The sequence below is a fragment of the Cololabis saira genome, chromosome 1 (assembly GCF_033807715.1).
Source record: "Cololabis saira isolate AMF1-May2022 chromosome 1, fColSai1.1, whole genome shotgun sequence".
NCBI classification, from domain to species: domain Eukaryota; kingdom Metazoa; phylum Chordata; class Actinopteri; order Beloniformes; family Belonidae; genus Cololabis; species Cololabis saira.
In genome coordinates, this window is record NC_084587.1 from 57121735 (window position 1) to 57146319 (window position 24585).

Here is a 24585-nt window from a genome sequence, read left to right on the forward strand (position 1 = left end):
ACACAGGGCTGTAGCCCAACACCTGCAGTGTCTAGAACACATATGGGCCTTCAGCCATAGAAAATAACTAGTCACACTCTTGCTCAATGGCTTTTTCCACGGTGAACTTGTGTGAAATAAGGTCTAGCCCTTCTTGAGGAGATTGGTTTCTGAATCCATGCTGTGTGTCGAGGTAAGCCTGACCATATTTAGCTGGTACTTCAAGCTCACACACAAGCACAGGTTTCTTTCCTAACAGAGAGGTGATATCCCATGTTCCAGAGCCAATGTTCATTACTAAGGGTGAGGATGCTGAGGCCATGCCCCCGACCACCACACCATATTGTATATTGTATTGTCCTGCAGGTGGTGGGCCCACAGGAGGGGGGACCCACCCACATTATGGCTGTATCCCAACTCACATACTAACGTACTACATGCTACATACTGCAAAGTATGTACTGTATACTGCCTACTAAATGAAGGATTCAGTACGCTGCTCCAGCAGACCGTTCACACAGCAGTGTGCTACAGTGTATCCCAGAATGCATTTTGCACCAAAACGACGGTTTAAGGTGTTTTAATTTCCACTGTTGCGCTGTTAATATGCCACTTTATTAAGTTTTTATATTTTTTCAGGCGTAAAAGTAACCGTTAAGATCCCCAACCTCAGTTTATGGGCTCAGTTTATCCAAATCTCAATTAATCTCAATTAATCCATGATTTCTGTAATTAACTGCGATTAATCGCATATTAATTGCAAATTTATTCACACATTTTGTGCTGTTCTAAATTACCTCAAGGTTTTTATGTTTTTTAATCCCTTTGACAACATGAGAAAGGGCAAATATGCTGCTTTATGCCAATGTTTATTCAACTTGCCACAAAAAAGGCTTTTGACCTGAATGTAACATTCCTACATAAATACAAACACAATGTAGTCCCCAACTTTACACTTGTAAAGACTAACTTAAGATTCCTTGTTTTTTTAAGCAGCTCAAAGTAAAACAATGAACCATATGCATCACAAACATTGTACAAGAAGTACATTGATCAGTTAAATTTTCCATGTAATTATGTCTAACCTCATACGGAGGAAAATAAAAGGCTCAAAAATATCCCCTTCTCCCAAGTGGGATCAAAACAGGGGGATACAAAAAATAAATTACAAACGAATAAAGTGCACATGTAAGGGGAGTAACTCAGCCGTTTCCTCACCTGAATCCTCAGTGCACTCGTGAGAATCACAGTGTGTGTGCGCCCGTCTGTGCGCGTGTGTGTGCGCGTGTGTGTGCGGGGGGGCATTGTTGAGTTATATGTTTTATGTAAAGCGCTTTGTGTTGCATTTCTTATTTTGTAAGAAAGGTGCTTCACAAATGAAGTTTGATTTGATTTGACTCGTCCTTTTTTGCAAGCTGCTATCCAGCGTTGTCTGATTTTGACGAGGGGGGGCGGAGCAGCGCTGCGCTCTCTGGTATTTGAAACTCAACGTACTTCGGTGGTAATTCATTTCAAATCGATGGTACATGTAAATAACTTCAGTCTTGTCCAGCGAACCATCTGGCATCTTTTTGAAAGTGAACTTGCTGTTCAAAAGTCGCTTTTCATTCTCCATCATTCAGTTCACCAGACTTTTTTTTTTTTTTTTTTTTAAATGTGCGTTAAAAAAATTGTCGGCGTTAAGAGAACGTTAAGTTAACGCGTCGTTAACACTTTAAGTTGGACAGCCCTAATATATATATATATATTTACATTATATATTAGATTATTGATACTGGAGCCCCAGAAGCAGCGCTGCTGCACTGTCCGTACATCAGAGCCGTCACAATTTTACTAAATGTATCACAGAACATATCAGTCCATTGAATTTCATTTTATTTTATTATTAACAAAGTTCTTCTCTCTGTCGAGTCGCTCTCTCTCCATCTTCTCCTCCTTGTCCAAACTCTCTCTCTGCATCTCCTATTTATTTCAGCTCCCGGACAAATTCTCTATCAAAACACAGCAATGAAAAGTAGTTATTTCATGAAAATACAATGAACTCCCGTTATATAACGTTGTCATAACACTTTAAGGAGTTTGAGGCTCCTTTTAAGAAATGAGACTCTCTAGCGCCACCCTTCACCACGACGGCCATTGGGGGTACTGCAGCCAACAGTGAAGCCGGCACGGGAGAACGGGGAGAACGTGCATGCAGCGTCATGTGACGTCACATCCGCAGCCCAGCGCGGGAAATTCGGGACCGAATTGCAGCACATTTTGTAGCACACAGCCTGTTCAAGGCAAAGGAGAGATACACTAGAGGGCTCATTCTTTTGGGTTTGGAACGCTTCATCTGACATTATTACTAGAAAACTTAAAATGTATACAGATTTTTTTCATGAATCTTGCCACAATCCGGCCTCAAGCTCCTTTAAATCACTTTTATTTACGTAGCATGCACGCTAAGATAACTATCAAAAACCTAACATACTATTAAAAACCTAACTTAAATCCTTTTTAGGCAGCATTTGGCCGCCCACTGAAGAGGCTTCGTCGGCGGATCGCCAGATTATCAGCGCGTCGGTGTCCTGCTCTGTTTCTAATAACAACAAATAGATTTTAAGTTATATGTTGTTTTCTTCTTGACAGCTTTCTATCGTTAACAGTAACGTTACTTTGGCTGACTTAACGTTACGTTATCACTTTGTATTAACGTTATTAGGACAAATATGCCAAGTTCTACATTCATTACAAATAGGCAACGTAGCTTTGTCACAATTTTTAATCATTGTCCTTACACTAAATTTAATTAAAAAAGTTACATATTAATGTTACTTACATTTATATTCCTCCTTCTCCCTCTCCACGGTGCAACTAGTCCTTTCTGCCATCACAAAATTGTACTGTCCAGTCGCCGCTGTTTTGTATTGTATTTGTATTTCTCAATAAAGCTTGTAAAAAAAAAAAAAAAAGCCCTGTCCGGTCAAGGGCGAATTGCATTCTGGGATATAGTAGGCGAGGTAGACTGGTCTGATGCATGCTGCGGATTTTTTTCCAAATCAGTAAAACATCCGGGTATTTTTCGCATGCTGCAGATTTTGCTTCTGTTCACATACAGCATACTACTTACTACATTTTTGCAAAATCAGTACATACTAGTAGTACAGTATGCAAGTTCGGAAACGTATGTGTGCAGGCTTTCCCCATGCAAGGCTTTCCGGGGCAGTCACCAGGGGCCTCCCCCATACCTGGCCCCTGGCTGTTTTCACTTTTGCATGTTGGACACATTCAGACAGACTTAAAGCTCTAGTAGGTAAAATAGTTGAAACAGCATGCAGAGGCGTCTACAGAATCAGGTCACAAATGATTAATAAACAGTAATCCCTTACAGAAAAAATATACAACAAAACATCACATCAGAGGTCAGACTTGCTGAAATAGCTGTGGGCAGGAAAAATGCCATATGGATGTTGGGATGTTCTGCTATCGGGAGAGGTGCTGAACCAGTGGAACCTTTTTTTTTTTATGTCCAAACTCCTGCTAACCATATGGGATGTGCTCCACCCTCATAAAGTACATTCAGTATGGGCCGTTCTGCTGGTTACCATTGGAGGTAAGGGATACTTTAGCCTCTACGGAGTGAGATGTGGGATAGCAGTGGGCGACAGAGCTGGGCATTTTTGATACGTGGATATCACTTAGGACTTTACAACCAGATCCAATTCAATCTGCTCCTGCAGCTTGGTTAGCAGCAGTTTGGACATAAAATTAGGACTGAAGAGACAGGTGACAGGAGTAACATGTCAGCTTTAGAAGGAAGAAAAGGCTATATGGTCTTAAATATCCAGTTTCACACAAAAGAGTGTGAAAGTTGTTTAGTATTAATTTAATCAATGGTCACATTTTGTCTCTCCTGCTGTGTTGCTAATGTGTTAAGTTAACCCATTATCGATGATACAATTGATTGTTCTGTGTTGCATATAAATATCCTAACCCTTGTGTTTATAGGTTTGATTAGATTGCATGAGTGGGTCACCATATATTTATTGTCCACCACTTTTGTACTTTTGATCACCGTTATTGTTTGCTTTGTTAATTCACAAGTTATACAACATGTTTTCTTGGATGTCAGTGAATGTTTTAATCAGCGCATCGGATTAAAACAATCGCCCAAGTTAAACCCAGAGAGAACTAACAAAATTGGCCTTAAATTGAAAAAATCTCCTAACTCCAGTCACATGACACTGTTTTATTACTTTGAAAGGAAACACAAGTTAAGCCTTATTAGCTTTATTTATTCTTCCTTTCTCCTAACAGCTGCCTGCACAGAGGTGAACCTGGGCTATTGTAATGATATGGATTACTTAAGGTGGGACTTAAATTTATGGCTTTGATTTTCATTGTTTTAAACACACTTTTTCAAAATATTTTCAAGGATTACCATTAAATTCTTGAAACATCCTTTACACCATATACACAGAACAATATTCCCCAACATCCTTGGCCATCAGAGTGGTTGGGAAGCAGAGTCAGGGGCAGAGTATCTTCTTCTGAGTGTCATTCATGGCCTGCTCAACGGTGAGTGCTCCCCTGAGATTCGGCTGGTAGGGTGCTCGGTGCTGGCCTCGCCATGCCAGGATAACAAGATGATCAAACCCTGCCGCAGCACATGTGAGACACTGAAGAATGACTGTGCCCATGCCTTTGAGGCCATTGAGATGGCCTGGCCCTATTTCCTGGATTGTGACCGCTTCTTTGCCAGTGAACAAGAAGGTTGCTTTGATCCGCTGACAGGGCTGAAAGGTAAATGACACATATGTTGTATTCTACTGTTTGGGCCAACACAAATCAGTTTATTTGCAAAACCAACATTCTTTCCCTCCTGAACTCCTGATGTCTATTCTTTAGCCAGACAGGAGCTTGCAGTGTCCAGTCTTTCCCCTGAGGAACCCAGCACCATCATCCAGTTCACCTATACCTCCAATGCACAGATGTACAGCTTGCTTAAGAGAACAGCAGCCAAATGCTCCCATATCTCTCATGTATACAGCATTGGACGCAGCACTGAGGGTAGAGATCTACTTGTGATTGAGTTCACTGACAACCCAGGACAGCATGAGCTATGTGAGTAAGAAACAGCTGTGTAAAAAAGATTCATTATACTGATGTTACCTGAAGATTTCTTGTTATACATTATGTCAGTATTACACTGAGCTCAAATTTCCTTGCCATAATTTGTATTAATTATGATCCAATTGTAGTGTCATGATTCTGTCTTACTTCTCTTATGAGACTGGGGATGGTTGCAGGAATGGTCCTCTGCTCAGAAACATGATAGAGATAGCATTCAGTCATTTCTGATGATTATTTTTGATCTGAAATAACTGAAAAAAGGGGCAGAAAGAATTTACAGTTGTTCTGAAGCAAAAGCAGTCAGGAGCAGAGTTTTTCATGATAACAAAACTATATCTATAATATATAGAGGGTACAGAGGGCGTGGGACTTGGGACCTTTGGGTTGCTTTGAAAACCAACATCCAATTTAACAAAGAAACACCTGGTTAATGTGTTCTAACATTCAGAGGTGGAACTTGACATCTTGGCTGTGGCCGATGTTAGAGGTGGCTGACATCGAGAAATCCTATCAGTGGCTGAAAAAAGGCTGATCTGAAGGACAGCACTGAGGCCTTAATCATAGAGCGATAGAGGCCAGGGTCTAGCACACCAGACAAAACCTCGGCTGCAGACTGTGCAAAGATGCCCTAGAGACAATCCAGCACATAATAGCAGGATGCAAAATGATGGCGGGTAAAGCATACATGCAACAACACAACCAGGTAGCGACTATAGTATGCATGAACATCTGCACGGAGTATGGGTTTGAAGTCTCAAAGTAAAGGTGGGAGATGCCTCCAAGCAAAGATTTTGTGGGACTTCCAGATCCAGAGTGATATGCGAAGATGTGGAAGGTGAAGACAGCGGTGGTACCAGTAGTAATTGGAGCACTTGGAGCTGTGTCCTCCAAGATTGGAGAGTAGATCCCAGGACCAACATCAGAGATCTCAGTCCAGAAGAGCACTGTCCTAGGAACAGCAAAAATACTGTGCATAAACCTTAAGCTCCCAGGCCTCTGTTAGAGAACCTGAACTTGAAGATGGACAACTGCCCACAGATGAATAAGTAAGGGTGGAGTTGTTTTTGTGTGTGTTTATATAAACTTAGCACAAAAGTAAGGAAATTAGTCTTTAGTAGATTATTTCTTTGTTGTAACAGTGCTTCTATGCAATAAATCTTTTACTGTTGGGAAGCCAGTTTATGTCCCTTTTAAATGGTAACACATTTCTAAGGATCATCCATTTGTGGGATGAGCAACAGAGCTGAGTATGTGCCCATGGACAATTTGCCAAATCTTCTCTGCCAATGCCAAATAACTTTGACTCTTGTTTGGTGTTTGGTGGATTGGATGATTATAGTTTGAAGAAACAACACATATTTCCAATTAAACAGTTTTTGCATTTAACAAACAGGAGCCTCAGTAGCGTGTAGAAGAACCATACAGAGCAGTCTGGCTCCTCTTCCTCATACTGGTCACACACGGCTGTAGGATGGCATCCCATTCTTCAACCTGCATTTGTTGCAAGTCAGCCAATGTGGCTGTGTTGGTCACTATGGCATAATCAGCACACCCAAGCTGATCCCAGAAGTGTTCAGTTGGGTGTAGGTCAGGACTGCTGGCAGGCCATTCCATTCTCTCTACTCCCAAATTCTGGAAGTAGGCTCTGTGTAGGTTATCTTGGAGGATAGAATCCGGCCGCAGACTGCAAATATGGGATTGCCACTGGTACCCCTTTTACACCAAGCTGGTTCCAGGGCTGGTTCTGGGCTAGAGCCAGACTTAGCACCAGTTCTTTGGTTTTACACAGCCTAAGCACTGGCTCCTGGCTCTCAAAACTGGTGCTACTGTAGCACCAGGTCTTTGCTGGGCCAGGGTAAGAACCGCTTTACGTCGGGGGCTATGTGCTTACGTCAAGGGCTGGGAGGGCTGTTACTGAACAACCAAAGCAGAATAAACACGGAACGTTGAAGACGGCGGTTAAGTTTAGCAGACTCTTTTATTATTACATCCATTTATTTAATAATGGATGTAAAACAGAAGCATCAGTGGTCTACGGTACAATCCATCAACAGTAATGTCGGCGGGCTCCGTGCCCGCCGATGGAGCGGCAGCCTCGTCCGAGCCCGCGGGGAACCGTTCCAGCCCTGGGACGCTTGGACGCGAGGCTGCTGCTCGATCGGCGGGTTCCCGGCCCGCGGGGACGTGTCCCAGCCCGCTCCCAGCCCGCGGTTCTGGTTCCGCGTTACACCAAGGCAAAGCCTACGGCGTAGGTTACGTAACCTACGCCGTAGGCTCTGCGTCGATGTACGCGGCGACGCGCGCCGTAATTTCTTAACAGGCGTAGCTACAACTGATAGATTTAATCTATTAAACCAATATTTATCTTCCTAAATGATTTATTTCATCCTGCGTAATTCTCAACAGAGCTGCAGGTTTCTCCCCCGGGAAGACGGTGCAGGTTGAGCCGGCTGTGAGGAGCTGCTGTGCCCCGGGGCTGCCGGCTCTCGAGTCAAATTTCTTAACAGGCGTTATTTGGATAAACTGAGCCCAGGTTGGGGATCTTAAAGGTTACTTTTAAGCCTGAAAAAATATTAAAACTAAATAAAGTGCCATATTAACAGCGCTACAGCTGAAATTAAAACAGCTTTTGGCTCTCAGCTTCCTGATCAGGGTTGGGATGAAAACAAGGGGGAGTGGTGGTGACGTATACAGTAACGTAATGACGTGGCTCTCTGGCCAACTGCTGGCCAGGACCAGCTTGTGTAAAAGCAAAAGGTTCTCAACCGGTTCTTACCAACCGCGAACCGGCTCTAGCACCAGCACTTGCACCAGCCCTGGAACCAGCTTGGTGTAAAAGGGGTATGGTTGCAGAATTTCATCTCGATATCTCTCTGTTGAGACTGCCTCCAATGATGCCGCCCCACACCATCACACTGCCTCCACCAAATGATGTTACTTTATCGGTGCAGTAATCAGCATAGCATTTTCCACGTCTTTTGCGCACTTTGGTCCTATGATCCAATTCCCGAAGGCAGATTCCGGACTCATCGCTGAATATAACGTTCCTCTATATGTTTAGGTTCCAGTGCAAGTGTTGCAGACACCAGTGCAAACGGGCCAGACAGTGAAGGGCAGTCATGGCAAGCATCCTATGCGACCGGATATTGGCTGTGTGCAGTCCATTCTGGATTGTCTAGGCAGAGAGCTGTCTGTCATATCGTCCTGCAAACCTTGACTGCAAATCTGTATAAGACAGCCTATGGTACCTAAGTGCTGATTAGGCATGGGGCGATATACGATATTATCGTATATCGCGATAAAAAACGGCCGCGATAACGTTATCGTGGGGTACTGTAATTATCGCCAAAAAAAAGTGTGGAAGAAAGTGTCAATTCACTCGCCCGGTTGCATATCCGGCCCAGACCGGATACGTATCCAGCTGTAGAGGCGGAGCGCCGGGCGGAAGTGAAGAATCCCCCGACGTGTGTTATTGTTGATGAGCAGGCAGAGCAGCCAGCCACTGGCAGCCAGCCACTGTTAAAGTTTCAGAGAGTACAATCAGTGTGCATTTGGCTCTACTTTGTCACTTATTTCTTTCGACTCTCAGGGAAGTATTTTCTTACAAAAAAAGAAAATTCAAATAAGTACCGGTACTATAGTTTACACTTTGTAATGCATAACATTTACAGTACACTATTTGTTCTCTACCTCAAGTGTCACTGTGTTGAGAATGATTTGAGAATAAATTTTCTGAAGGAACCAGTGGATCCACGGTTAGTCTTTTTCCTTGCATTTTAAGAATTTTATAAGCGACACGCTAATATCGTGATAATATCGTAATCGTGATATTTTTGTCCACTAATATCGTGATATGAAATTTTCATATCGTCCCATGCCTAGTGCTGATAGGGGGAATAAACTGTCTTTGGAACTTGGCCTGAAGATTCTCTCCAAATAATGCTGCAACTTGGTTTTGCAGATCGGTCAGATGTGGCATACTGATTCTTAGAGCACCTTAGAACACCTACTGACCACGGTAGCAGGGTCCAACAGTTAATAGCAACAGCATTGTGTGTGTGTGTGTGTGTGTGTGTGTGATCGCCAGAGGGCATCAGAGAATGAATTATAAGCTTTTTATTGTCAAAAGGAATGTATTGGAAATGGAAAGATACATTAAGAGATGTGTGGTATCACCTTACGCCCTCAACTGAAAGGCAAGTGCCTGCTGTTATTTTTTTCATGTTTATTATTCTTTTGCCATTGAGTTTTTGAAACTAATACACCCATTGGGCTACACATTTTCTACAAAAGAAATACCAACTAAAGTGTTCTGTAGTAGTTATGTTAAAAGGTAATCTGACTCTCACTCAGTCCAAATTTTTGAAAGGATACTTAATTTAGCTGTCATTCCATTTTTTCATGCACTAAAGTTATAGTTTATGGGGGAATTGATATCGTAGTTATAATAAGGATATAGTTAAAAATCACAAGGTCATGGATCAGCACTGCCAATTTTCACTCCGAGTTACAGCAACTTTGTTCTTTATTTCTCACGTTTGCACCTCGGTAATCACGTTGGAACAACTTGTCTTTATTTCTGCAGCAGAGGAATCAGGTCGTGATGCCTCATGTTTTAAGTATAAGTTTATATTGTTCACATTGTTATACTTATGAGGGAGGTGATCGCGGACATCCACAATGTGTAAGACTCAATACACGTGTACATTGGTCTTAATCCGTCAGTATATAATACAATAAAGCGGAACAAGGAGCAGTTTTTCGTCCACAAACTTCTGGTGTCGGTTCTTAAAATACAAACAAGAAAAAGAGAGTGTAATGATGCACTAACGCTGCCCATAAACATTCACAAACCCTTACGATCATAATAAAACCACAACTCTTCATGTAACGCAACACAAAGCAAAGAACAACATTACCCATAATGCAATGCAGCTAAAACTGGAAGAAATGCCCCCAAATAAATTATTTTTCCAGCTTCAACTTCTGACAGGAGTGTCTCCAGCTCACGGCCAATGTTTTTTTTAATTTGTATTACTTGTTTTTGGAAGTTCCTTGTTAGGATGAGCGGTTTTTAATGGATAATTATCCTCATTTAATCCTCATCATATTCAAATATATCTACTTGAGGGAGGAGACAGGGAGAGTGTTGTGCTCCTGCATGTGCACTCAAATCCACGCTGATTGTGATGTTCAAAGAAACTATTTTTGGGCGTACGCATATATATAAACGTATATAAAATACATATGATATGATGATATGTCACATTTATTTATTTTATTAATATAAATATATATATATATATATATATATATAATATATATACATACACACACCCATTTTTGGGTGGGGGGGGGGGGGCTAATTCGAGATGCGATGAGAACACGCATGGAAGCCACATCGAGCACTGGAAATCTGCAAGAAAAAAAACTAAAAAAAAACAGACGCAAGAACAGACAGAGACACGAGCAGCAACGGTCCCAGATCCCGGGACCCAATCACAGCTTGGCTAAGCTAGGCTAGCGCGACTAACTAACCCCTAAAACTGCAGAGCGAGCATGCAGGTGAACGAGCGTGTGTGTGTGTGTGTGTGTGTGTGTGTGTGTGTGTGTGTGTGTGTGTGTGTGTGTGTGTGTGTGTGTGTGTGTGTGTGTGTGTGTGTGTGTGTGTGTGTGTGTGTGTGTGTGTGTGTGTGTGTGTGTGTGTGTGTGTGTGTGAGTGTGTGCGTGCGTGCGTGCGTTAGCTGGCTCCAAAAGTCAGCAAGTCAGTCAGTTTCCTTTCACCCCATGTTAAAATCTGGATCAAAAAATGGTTTTGGTCACTGTATTTAGTATCACATGTATCACATCCATTTCAATTAATTTTATTTTATATAGTGTCTAATACAACAAAAGTTGTCTCTAGACGCTTTCCAGAGACCCATACCCAGAACATTTAGATGCTACCCTGCTTCAGCACACCTTGATACAAGGAGCTGTGTCATCAACAGAACTGTCCAGACCTTGATAACAAGCTAATGAGGACCGTTAATTAAACTTTAAACTTTATTATTATTTATATAGCACTTTTCATGCAGGTAAAGTGCAACAAAAAGAAAGAAAGAAAAGAAACACTCCCCTCATTCATACGACACACACACACACACACACACACACACACACACACACACACACACACACACACACATATATATACACACACACACACACACACACACACACACACACACACACACACACACACACACACACACACACACACAGCATACTATTCAGATGCAGACACCCCCGGCCACCCCCACCCTTGTGATAAAAATGGAGTATGGCTGAGCTGATAGACCAGGTGAGGAAACACCGTCCTTTGGGAGCCATCCACACCGAGAGCCGTCCAAGCCCACGACTACAGGGGACGCCACCGCAGAGACCCCCCCGACCCAGACAGAGAGGGGCCCCCACCACGGCTATAAAGCCCTGGAGCATGACCCCCAACTATCCAGGCCCTGGAGCAGGACCCCCAATCCAGGCCTATCGAGGCCCTGGAGCAGGACCCCCAGCTATCCAGGCCTATCCAGGCCAGGAGCAGGACCCCCAACTATCCAGGCCAGGTGTTTTGGGAGAAATCTCAATTAGGTTCTAGGAGTGGTCGGCTGTATCAAAATGAATCACACACACACACCTCGCCTCTGCTATAAGATGTGAATACATTTATTAGCAAAAAGCAAGCATTTACATAGAAGACATCCACAAAACTGCCAGTTTGCTAGAATAATTCGCCAAGTTACCCCCTGCAAAGACAGCAGTACACACAAAGGACCCCCAGCTATCCAGGCCAGGACAGCAGGAACTCCAACTATCCAGGCCCTGGAGCAGGACCCCCAACTATCCAGGCCTGGACAGCAGGACCCCCAACTATCCAGGCCAGGACAGCAGCAACCCCAGCTATCCAGGCCAGGACAGCAGGACCCCCAGCTATCCAGGCCTGGACAGCAGGACACCCAGCTATCCAGGCCAGGACAGCAGGACCCCCAGCTATCCGGGCCAGGACAGCAGGACCCCCAGCTATCCAGGCCAGGACAGCAGGACCCCCAACTATCCAGGCCTGGACAGCAGGACCCCCAATCCAGGCCTATCCAGGCCAGGAGCAGGACCCCCAACTATCCAGGCCAGGACAGCAGGACCCCCAACTATCCAGGCCCTGGAGCAGGACCCCCAACTATCCAGGCCAGGACAGCAGGACCCCCAACTATCCAGGCCAGGACAGCAGGACCCCCAACTATCCAGGCCTGGACAGCAGGACCCCCAATCCAGGCCTATCCAGGCCAGGAGCAGGACCCCCAACTATCCAGGCCAGGACAGCAGGACCCCCAACTATCCAGGCCCTGGAGCAGGACCCCCAACTATCCAGGCCCTGGAGCAGGACCCCCAACTATCCAGGCCCTGGAGCAGGACCCCCAACTATCCAGGCCAGGACAGCAGGGCCCCCAACTATCCAGGCCAGGACAGCAGGACCCCCAACTATCCAGGCCAGGACAGCAGGACCCCAAAAATATCCAGGCCAGGACAACAGGACCCTCAACTATCCAGGCCTGGACAGCAGGACCCCCAGCTATCCAGGCCTGGACAGCAGGACCCCCAGCTATCCAGGCCAGGACAGCAGGACCCCCAGCTATCCAGGCCTGGACAGCAGGACCCCCAGCTATCCAGGCCAGGACAGCAGGACCCCCAGCTATCCAGGCCAGGACAGCAGGACCCCCAACTATCCAGGCCTGGACAGCAGGACCCCCAATCCAGGCCTATCCAGGCCTGGACAGCAGGACCCCCAACTATCCAGCCCTGGACAGCTCCAGGACAGCTAAAACTCTCCTCCACACTCACTGCCAGATCGCTCAGAGCTCCCCACCTCCACTGCTGCAGTGTGTGACTTCGCCTCAGCTCTCCGGTGTGAGTTGTGATTGTTTGCTGTGCTTACCTTTTTTTTTTTTTTTGCCGATTTTTAATTTTTTTTCCCCCATTTTATCCCCCAGTGCTCCTACCTAACTGACAGTCCTGGGCATTGCTCCCTCTACCAACCCCAGGAGGTCCTGCACTGAGCTCCGGTCTCGTCCTTAACCTGAGGAGTGAGCAGCATCTTTTCACCAGACAGGGTGAGGATCCTCCCCACCCCATCTGTCCCCGGTTGGCCAGAGGGGGCAGTAGAGCCCAGGACTGTGTGCATGTTTTTGTGAGGGTAGCTCACATTAGCTACAGAGGGAACACAGGGAGAACATGCAAACTCCACACAGAAAAGCCCTTTCACCAACCCCACCCAGGGTGTGGGCGCTGAAGTCATGGGGGAACTAACTTCAGCGCCCGGCGGAAATTGAACCCAGGACCTTCTTGCTGTGACGGCTGCGCTACCAGCTGCGCCACCGTGCCCTTGCTGTGCTTACCTGATTCTGCTGACAATAAGTCATTACCAATCTATCTGGTCCAGTTGGTGCTGCTCTTGGGTCCAAAACCCCACCCCTTACAGAATCAGGTGTGCCGAGGCCTGGAAATATCCAAAACATGCGGGACAGTAGATCTTGAGGATCAGGGTTGATTTTTATTCTTTCTTTTCATGAGCATTAACCTGACATTAACCATTTTGTTTAGACAAAGGAAAAATAGCTTACCTAAGCTCAGAAGTCAAGTCAAGAAGGTTACCACTATATAGCTAAAATAAGGAGAGCTAACTATTAATCACAGCCAGTCATCAATCAAAAGAACACCCACAATTGAAACACCACTTGTAGCCTGTTTTCATTGAGTGGTTCCGTATGCTCCAGTACTGTATTTTGTCTGTTTCCATTAGGATACCGATACTGGTATCGGTATCGGGGCCGATACTGCCCTCATATACTCGTACTCGCAAAAAGTCTCCGATACCACGCACCGATACTTTATTGTTGTTGTAGTTACTGGTTAGCGCCGCTAGGGGGAGATGTTGAGCCGCCCCGCGGCTCCCCGGGTCAGTCTACAGCCTGGCTGAGCAGCAGCCTGGCTGAGCAGCAGCCTGGCTGAGCAGCAGCCTGGCTGAGCAGCAGCCTGGCTGAGCAGCAGCTGCTGCTCTGTGGCTGTAGCCAGCTGGTCCATGTTTCAGTAAATTCTATCTTCCTTAATTATACAAACTGGACGTTTGAGTATTACCCTTACTCACAGGGAACTTTATTAAACACTCCACGTAACCATTGTTACATTCCGGTTAGCCGTTAGCCGCGTTAGCCGGTTAGCCAGTTAGCTGCGTTAGCCGCGCCGACAGCCTGCAGTCTGTCTTGCTTCTGTCGTCGTCCCTTATTTTGAAATATGTCCACCCTGCTGACATTCCGCTGCATTAATTATCACTATGTTGCCTGAAACGGCACTGCCAGTCTTACTCACGGGTATCACTCTATATAACTGGACTGTAACAATGTTCTTCTTCTTCTTCTTCTTCTTCTTCTTCTTCTTCTTCTTCTTCTTCTTCTTCTTCTTCTTCTTCTTCTTCTTCTTCTTCTTCTTCTTCTTCTTCTTCTTCTTCTTCTTCTTCTTCTTCTTCTTCTTCTTCTTCTTCTTCTTCTTCTTCTTCTTCTTCTTCTTCTTCTTCTTCTTCTTCTTCTTCTTCTTCTTCTTCTTCTTCTTCTTCTTCTTCTTCTTCTTCTTCTTCTTCTTCTTCTTCTTCTTCTTCTTCTTCTTCTTCTTCTTCTTCTTCTTCTTCTTCTTCTTCTTCTTCTTCTTCTTCTTCTTCTTCTTCTTCTTCTTCTTCTTCTTCTTCTTCTTCTTCTTCTTCTTCTTCTTCTTCTCTGTTTTATTGGCGGATCGCAACCAACTGTAAGGAGCATACCGCCACCTACTGTACAAGAGTGTGTAACATCATTTCATTTAGCCTGTTTTTGAAATTCTATTTGATTGTTTATGTTGTTTCACACGGACGGCTTCAGGTGAAGCACCGCACATGCTCAGTTGATGTACCTGCGATGAGACTAAAGCGCGGAGGAAAGACCGACCGAATTTCTGTTGCAAATAAAACCATCCCTAGTTTCCTAAAATCGTCTCATTAAACCGAACCATACCGTACCGTTTTTGGCATCCGTTGTTTGTAGAAAAATGGCACGGTATGGTAAGGGCAAAGCTACTGCCATCACACGTTACAATCCGTTGATTGGTGGACAGAAAACGTCACTACACATGACAAAAGCAGGCGCAAAACCAGCACGAGAGTTTGTAAAAACTCTTTGTCGCCCACAATCTTCTCACAAACTACATGGCATGGATTTTACAGACCAAGTTACCAAAAGCCAAGCATAACAAAAACGGGCTGCTGGGTGACCTACCCTTGGTACCGTCTCCATGGTAGCTTTGCTTCTGTTGTCTTTGGTTTACTATGATGCCACGCTAGCCATTCTGTCTACAGCCACATGCACCGTGGCGGTCCGACTTACAGTGGAAACGCTCACCTGAATTGAGTGGACCATTCTAAACTAAATATATTGATTTCTTCTGTAAAGGTGAACATTCTGACAATGGGGGCCCAATGACGATTGACTCTCTTTTAGCCAGCCCCTAGTTATCATTCCAGGAACTGCAGTTTTTCTTACTTTCGCAGCACGCAGCTCCCGAAGCTATCGCTATAGACTAAACGAGTGTTCTATAAATGTGTGTAAATAGGTGATTGTGGCTTCTAGTGAAGTGCTTGCTCCAGAAGACTAGGAAAGTGTGATATACCTGTAAAGAGTTTATTTACCATTTATATATGTGTGCAGGCCTGAAATGATGGAATGAATTTATATGAAGACTTGCAATGCAGCTGAAGAGGCAAAACATGAAATGTTTTAAATTTTAAAGTGTTGGCCTTTTTTATTTATTTATCTATCTTTACTTTCCATATTGTCCCAGCTTTTTATTTTTGGGTTGTAGATAAGTTGTCATATTAGTTTTGTAAAGAAAAAAAAGGATTTATACCGGTAGTTAATATCATGTTTGCAGCTTGTTTCACTGTCCTACAATTATGGAAAATGTACTAAAATGTTTTATCATATTTGCATTAATTATAGTGGAACCAGAAATCAAGTTGGTGGGCAACATGCACGGAAATGAGGTGTTGGGCCGGCAGCTTCTCATCTATTTGGCCCAGTACCTGTGTTCGGAGTATATTCTGGGAAACCAAAGAATACAGACCATCATCAACACCACTCGCATCCATATTCTGGCCTCCATGAACCCTGATGGTTATGAACTTGCCTCCTCAGAGGTAGAGGATAGGAATGATCAGGAGTTCTCCAACCAGGAAGTAAATATTGTTAACCGAAACAAAGACAAACTGCCGTTATCCGCTTCAAAAGCTATTGTCTATCTTCTGTACTTTACTAAAGAACTACTAATGAAAAGGATTCTCACAAATGGGTTGCAAAATGGAAACCCTTTCAACAAATCCATGTAATATCATCCTGGAAACTCTGAAAATGAGTATGCAGGTTTCCACCTCCTACCTGTCAGTCTGTCAACCTATACATGACAACATAGTCCCACTCGTCTAGGACAGATCCTCCCACTCCCAGACTTAAGTGATCAACCAGCGATGAAAGAAATTGGATGCAAAGAATAAAACTATAATGAGTATATCTAAATGGAATCTGACAGTGTCCTGAAAATTGTAAAATACGTTGCACACTTAAGCTGGCTGTGGGAAAACATGCATGTGCTCTACTTACAGGAACCAACATTTCACGCTTCTTTAATATTTGTATGAAATTCTCACCCCAGTTTGTCCCACATAAGTACGGGAAACTTATTTGGCATCTCTTGAAAAGAACAGTCAGTCTGCGCAAAATATTAGTTTATTTTCATTTATGCTCTGGCATGTTCACTGTGCCTCTAACAACCTCTGCAAGAATGTAATGCCGTGAACAGATTACTGTCAAATTGTAATAATTTGTTTCTTAACTCAAAACAGAAAATAAATACAAAGAGCTACCATATCTTCCTGTGAGTCAAAGATTACACAAAGTTGTGGTCTGATCTGTTGGTAGGATGCATGTTTGCATTGGCAATCAAAATGTTTAGTACAGTGGTTTCCAAACTTTTTCAGCTGGGCCTCACTTTGATGTATGAGAAAATATTTGGTCCTAGCCCTGAGTTTACACGACCTCCAACCAGACAGACATATTTTGTTTTCAAACTCCATTGCAGTTTATTTCACACCCAGGGGCGGTTTGTTCATAAGGGCGATCGGGCGATGCACCACCAAAGGGGAAAAAAGAGTGTGCCCATTGTGAAGCAAAGAGTGTGGAGCAAAAGGTGCCCCTTATGTACATTGCTATACACACCAGTTTAATTTGGATTATGCATCAAACCACTTCTCACATCCTGGCAATGAGGTTTTTTTTTTCATTGCCAGTTTTTTTTACCCAGTCCCCTAAACGCACCAGCATACTCGACCAGATAAGTTGACTACCAAGGCTAGCAAGAGCTTCATCCACAAGGTGAAACTTCAATAGCAGGATTGTCAACACTGTCTAAAAGAACCTAGATGACCTCGTGCAGTGTTTTGAATACATCAGAACTTCGGGTTCATTTGACAGCAACAGTGAGTTTTGGTGGGCGGCTGTCTCTTGGCAGGTTTGCTGTTGTGCTATGTTCTTTCCATTTTGTTATGATAGATTTGCTTGTGCTCCTGGGCATCATCAAAGATTTGGATATTTGTTTATAACCTAACTGACTTGTACTTCTCAACAATTGTTTCCCTCACTTGTTTGGAGAGTTCCTTGGTCTTCTTGGCAGTGTGGTTAGTGGTCCCTCTTGCTTGTTGCAGCCTGTGGAGCCTTTCACAAAAGGTGTGTATATATAATGATCATGAGACACTTAGATTGGACACAGGTGGACATCATTTCACTAAATATGTGACTTCTGAAGTAAATTTATTGTACCAGAAGTCTTTATGGGCTTCATAACAAAACAACTTGGGCAATTCAGATTTTAAAAACATTGAACAAAAGGCTGTAATGAAACAAAATACGTAAAAAGCGAAGGGGGGGTGAATACTTTCGCAAGGCACTGGTCACCTGGGGCCTCATGTATGACACGAAAAACGTGCGTACGCCACTTTCTACACTCATGGTCGGATGTTCAAAAAGTGATTTGAACGTGGAAAGTTTCACGCACAAATCCTGTCTGGCACTTTTCTGGGGCTTTGTCCGTTGGCTGGGCCGGTTTTTGCTTAGGGCAATATGGGTGACTGCCCAGGGCCAAATCCACGTGGGGGTGCACGAGCGCTCTCAAAAAAAAAAAAGAAAAAAAATTTGCTCTGCTGCTTTCTATGATACCGCCGGTACCGTAGGGCGCAGACTCGGCGCAGAGCCTCCACCACCACCTCCTCTCCTATTGGACACAACTTTCTCTCTTCTCCCTTCTCTCTCTTCGGCCTTCTCTCCTATTGGACACAACTCTTTTCCCTTCTCTCCTATTGGACGCGCCAAGATGTCGTCACAGTGGGGCACGGTGAAATAAAAAAATGTTCAATTTGGGCAGGCAGGCACGGCCCAAACGCGAAAGGGGCTGCCCCTTTCACATGGAGGGCGCAAAGCGGGGACCACTGCCGGCTTTCCCATTCATTGTGTATGTGCTACCGCGGCACAAGAGCGGGCCGCTCTGCCGCCGAGCTCGACGGCGCCCGAGAGGGCGCCTGCCGTCGGGTTTGAACATTTTTTAATTTCACTGTGCCGCGCTGTGACGACATCTCGGCGCGTCCAATAGGAGAGAAGGCGAGGGAGGGTGAAAAAAAACTTGCGGGTTGTAGATCAGAGACGATCAAGATGGAGGACAAAATGATTTTGGCTGTGAGTCTGTGTGAGGAGCTGTGGGATACAAGACTGCACTCAGAATTGGTCTGACCCTTCCAGTGACAGTAGCAGAAGCAGAAAGGAGTTTTTCCTAGCTGAAGCTTATTAAATAAACAAATATCCCTTGTATATTGTTTGGATTGAAAAAAAGCTCATTTAAACTCTTTAGTTGATAATAACTAACTGCATCAGGCTGCAAATGCTTTTTCTCATGACGGATATATGGTCTTGTCTATATGTTAACAATATAATTAACAAAAATGGTCTCATATAATCTTACTTGAATTCTTGACTAATATCATTTGCTTAATATTTTCTTAACATAATCAGTTATTTCTCATTTTTTACATATCATTACCACTATTGCTATTCATCAGTCTCATCTGTATCACATGTTTTAATATTCCTAGTTGTTTGACCTTAAACATTTTAGGGTCACTTGTTGAATGCTTGGACAAATGGCCGGAACAATGCCCAAAATATTGATCTGAATCGCAACTTTCCTGACCTCACTTCCATCTTCTACCGAAACCGGCGCAGCAGACGCTACCGTATGGACCACATCCCAATCCCAGATACGTATTGGTTTGGGAAGGTAGGAAGAATTTGCTCATTAATAATATTTACAGAAAATAAACTGCATAAAAAGTTTGTGTGAAACCCAACCAACGTAGCATCTTTGGGCCATAGGTAGCACCAGAGACCTATGCAGTAATGAAGTGGATCAGGTCGTTGCCTTTTGTTCAGTCTGCCAGCTTCCATGGAGGGGAGCTGGTCGTTTCCTACCCTTTTGATTTCTCTAGACATCCACATGAAGAGAAAATGTTTTCCCCCACTTCCGATGAACAGGTATGACTTTAGGACGGATTCATTCTTCTAAATCGAATCAGAATTAGGCAGTTCAATTGCTATATTTTTTCTTTGTCAATAATTTTGCAATATACAGGTTTTCAAGCAGCTGGCTCGCACGTATGCTGATGCCCATGCCACCATGTCCAATAACGACACAGAGAGGTGCGGGGCTACCTTTTATCGGACCCGGGGCATCATCAACGGGGCACTGTGGTACAGTTTTGCTGGTGGTGAGATTTGTTTAAAACCAGAAGTAGAACAATTTATATACCGTATTTTCTGGACTACTGTATAAGCCGCTACTTTTTTCATAGGTTTTCAACCGTGCGGCTTATGCAAAGGTGCAGCTATTCTGTGGATTTTTCTTCCACCGCTCGGGGCGCTCTAACCCGGAATTAGAATCAAAACTAAGACAAAGTAAATGCAAAGAAGAATACGCTACTTCTTCTTTAGCAGATAGAAGTAGGTAGAAGCAGATTTCAAACAGATAAATAGATAAATAAATACCGGATATTTTCTCTTGGTTCTGTCCCGTTTTAATCATCAAAGTTGCTGCCGTGTTAAAAGACACTGTTAGGAAAGAATCTATTTAGGTACAAACATGTACATCATTTACAGTTCAAAATCCTTCTGTACATGTAGTAAATATCTAATCTAACAACATAAATATCTGTGGCTGAAATATCTTTTTTTTTTAAATAGAGCAGAGGCGGCTTATATGCAGGTGCGGTTTATAGTCCAGAACATACAGTAGTTTATTTTTTGCTTCTCACAATACCTTTTACATGTTCTTTCATCTGCAGGTATGTCAGATTTCAATTACTTGCACACTAACTGTCTGGAGCTCACAGTGGAGCTTGGCTGTGACAAATTTCCCTCTGAGGCCGAGCTTTACCCAGAATGGAAGAGGAATAAGGAAGCTTTACTCAGTTTAATTGAGTCTGTAAGTGTTTGCTGGAGTATCTGGTGGAAGAATGACTCATCATGCATTTTAACCAGTGTTGGGACTAACGGGTTATTTAGTAACGTGTTACAGTAACGCCGTTAGTTTTGGCGGTAACTAATACTCTAACACATTACTTTTTAAATTCAGTAACTCAATCACCCTTACCAAACGGTGTGTTACTCCATTATTTCTGGCTACAGTGAAGCTTTTTTTCCCCACAGCGGAGACCGGAGGAAATGTAGTGGGCGAGTGTGTGTTTATTCAAAAACATGACGTTCATGAGCTAAGACAAGGCGAGTTTCGCAACGTGGAGATATCGTCATTACAGTAATCCCTCGTTTTTCACGAGGGGTTACGTTCCAAAAAGAACCCGTGATAAGTGAAATCCACAAAGTAGCAACCTTTTTTTATACAAGGCTTCAAAGTGCGGAGATCAGCACGGCCTCGCACGTAGTCCACTGCTCTTCTGAGCCGCTGCATCCCGACTCTGTAGCGTCTTTTTCTCCTAAAGCCGCGGTGCAGGAGTGTTTTTTCCAGAGAAGAACATAGTTATGGGAAGTTGTTGTCGCTCTTTTTTCTTCTGGGCAAAAGGATTCTTATAATCCGACATGCCACCATGGATTATATCTGAGACTGTAATGAACGATTCATCAAAGGGTCCTGTTCTTGAGCTGCTGCTGAAGCTCATTGGCCGTTCTCAGCTTGTTGCTAAGCAACCAACGTTATTGACACAGGAAGTGAAGAAGCGGGGAGACTGTTTAGCCAATCAGAATGAAGAACACGATGCACAATGTAAATCCATACAGAACCTGCTGAAATGAAGGCTAGAGGGCATTAATGGGAGCATTTAAAATAAAGTTTTTTTTAAGTAACTAAAAAGTTACTTTTCATAGTAACTCATTACTTTTTGGTCTAACTGAGTTACTAACTGAGTTACTTTTTAATGAAGTAACTAGTAACGGTAACTAGTTACTATTTTTCAGTAACTAGCACAACACTGATTTTAATAATGGCAAATTTACAGTGTTTTACTAATGTTTACTAAAAAATTTTAAAGTACAGAAGCAATCCACTTGTTATTGATTAGATGAATAGTACTCTAACAGTTATGCATGCAGCACATGTAAGTTCATTTATTCTGTCCAGACCAAACCTTCTAGGTAGTTAAAACAATAGTTAACATTGTCATCTCTCTCTGAACAGGTACACAGGGGAATTAAGGGAGTAGTTAAGGACACCGAAGGAAATGGCATAAAAGGAGCAACTATCTCTGTCAGGGGGATAAGGAAAGATGTAACTACGGGTAAACTTTGAATGCATTGTTAAACACGTACACAATATTTGTGTGGAGTAGTGGATGACCAGGATTTGTGATTTCCTTGTAACATTTCTGGTTAAAGTTCAAGGGACAATTTCCTAAGTTTACCTTGGATACTTTTTTTCTCCCCACCTGAAATACTCATCACTCATTATCTCCACATGACTTTCTGCTTCCTCACCTTCCTTTTCACTTGCTTCAGCTGAGGATGGAGACTACTGGAGGCTGCTGAACGCTGGCACTCACATCCTCACGGCCACAGCCAAAGGCTATTCCAGGATCAGTAAGAGGGTTTATCTCCCTCACAACATGAACAAGGCTGGACTGGTCCACTTTGTCTTGGAAAAGGTTTGGATTTTATCTAGTGTTGTCAATCTAATTAATTACAGGATTTATAATTAATTAATCTAATTAATCACATTTTTATCTCATATCTGCTAAAGGTCCCTAAATAAAGAATTTGAATTCTAGGACATTGCAAAATTGCAGTGCATGACTAATCAATTGAATACACTAAGAGAATATTTGAAATCCACATTTTAATTGGTGAAGTGTTTCATAAATGAAATTCAAAAGAAGAATCTCAAGCACATCAGCAAACCAATTAGGCCAGGTGAATTATTCAAAAATACAATGCAAATACAGTTAAATGAATAAAATTCAGAAATAAAATAAGGCTGAGTCTCAAATAGCCACTTAAGCAGATTCTCAATTCAAGATTAAAACTAAAGCTGACTCAATACAGCATTTCAAGTACTAGTAGCTGTAACGTTTACAGTGGAACTTGTCCGACATGTTTAGTGTTTAAATGATAATTCAGGCTGGAGCAGCTCCGCTGATAGGAACATTCTTTTTTACAAAATGTACAAATCACCGCGTTCTTGTTGATAGTCCCGTCTTCTTTCTTTTTATACATAAACTTGTCGTTCAAAGGCCCAGCAAAGATTTGCTGAGTCTCCCCTGAGTCGTCCAGGTCTGTCACTGCTTTGTTAGTTTGACTAGCAGCAGGAGGGAAGTGACCTGTTACTGCCAAGTGAACTACGGCTCCCTCAATGGGACACATTTAAAATGCTCGCGCATTTTGCCACTCATAATTAATTGCGTTAATTTTCATAACGCGTTAACTAGCAGTGTAATTAATTAATCTAATTAACGCGCTAAACTGACAGCCCATTTTGTCTTTATAATCTTTGTGTTAATTACACAGTTTAAGATTGCATACCATTATTGTGGATGTTGTGAATGTTATGGCTAAATTTGACGTTCAGTGACATTATGAAGAGGTGAAATGGAAATGTCATTTATTTGTAAACACGGTCATAAGTTAATCTCCTTTGTTCTCAATTTCCCCACAATGTTGTATCCAGGTTCCTGTGGAGCCTGATATTGACGACCACCTCTTCCCCACCGTGGACAGCTGGGATCGGTTTGACCCCTACAACCAGTTTGAGCAGAGTGAGCCCCATGTTGGTGAGGGAGGGGGAGAGCGGCGGGAGAAACCATGGTGGTGGAACTACTTCTCCACATCTGGTATCTCACCCCCAACTTGGCTTCTGCGAAATGTGTAGAAAGATTTAGGGGGAAATGTACCACTGCATAAGGAGGCTGCTGATAAATGGACCCAGATCCACTTGTGCTTGCAGTGGCGTTTATGTTGCAGAAACTGACACTGACATTCTCAGATGGTAAATACACAATCACTTATGGGAGGATGTGAATAGCATCCTTTCCACAAGCAAGCAATAACTTAGATTTTTGTCTGTGAATGAGGTTTTGGCCAGTACTTGTTTGCGGAAAATGCTGTATCACAAGGAAATAAGTAAGGTATGGCAGCTACAATCGTCCCCCAAATTTGACTGTATGTAAAAGCAATGCCATCAATTTCACAAGATGTTGGCTACTTTAGTGGACATTAAAAAAAAAAAGATTTTTGTTGCAGTATTTTTGAAATCCCATTACAATGGTTCACTAAAATTAATTCCCTGTATCTATAATTTAACAATAACATGTTACCTTTTGAAAACCTTTTGTACCGATTGTTGCATCTGATGTGAAGCACCAAATTGAAAGCTTGTATTAGTAGTAATCTTGTGCAATCTCTATGTGAACTATATCCTTTTTTGCTTTATTTGCATTTCCTGGGCATAAAGTAGTATGACAAGAATATTTTTCCTAGTGCTTTGTTGTCCCAAATATGTTTTTTGAATTCAGAATTACCTTATATTTCTCATATATTGTTCTGGATCTGAATCAATTTGATCGCCAGAGGGCATCAGAGAATGAATTATAAGCTTTTTATTGTCAAAAGGAATGTATTGGAAATGGAAAGATACATTAAGAGATGTGTGGTATCACCTTACGCCCTCAACTGAAAGGCAAGTGCCTGCTGTTATTTTTTTCATGTTTATTATTCTTTTGCCATTGAGTTTTTGAAACTAATACACCCATTGGGCTACACATTTTCTACAAAAGAAATACCAACTAAAGTGTTCTGTAGTAGTTATGTTAAAAGGTAATCTGACTCTCACTCAGTCCAAATT

The 24585-nt window shown here is 43.0% G+C and overlaps 1 protein-coding gene across 2 annotated transcripts in view; it reads left to right on the plus strand.

Annotated features, from left to right (window-relative positions):
* The window catches only part of cpz (carboxypeptidase Z), a 32734-nt gene extending 8525 nt beyond the window's left edge, over positions 1 to 24209 (plus strand). Inside the window, exons 2-12 of one of the 2 annotated variants that reach the window (XM_061728258.1) lie at positions 4279 to 4330; positions 4442 to 4764; positions 4870 to 5085; positions 16146 to 16381; positions 19363 to 19524; positions 19620 to 19778; positions 19876 to 20011; positions 20585 to 20724; positions 21931 to 22030; positions 22248 to 22393; positions 23413 to 24209. In XM_061728258.1, coding sequence (XP_061584242.1) covers positions 4279 to 4330; positions 4442 to 4764; positions 4870 to 5085; positions 16146 to 16381; positions 19363 to 19524; positions 19620 to 19778; positions 19876 to 20011; positions 20585 to 20724; positions 21931 to 22030; positions 22248 to 22393; positions 23413 to 23613 — 1871 coding nt within the window. In that variant the 3' untranslated portion in view covers positions 23614 to 24209. The remainder of the gene's footprint in view (positions 1 to 4278; positions 4331 to 4441; positions 4765 to 4869; positions 5086 to 16145; positions 16382 to 19362; positions 19525 to 19619; positions 19779 to 19875; positions 20012 to 20584; positions 20725 to 21930; positions 22031 to 22247; positions 22394 to 23412) is intronic. The other variant, XM_061728266.1, reaches the window with a different exon arrangement.
* Positions 24210 to 24585: the final 376 nt, after the last annotated feature.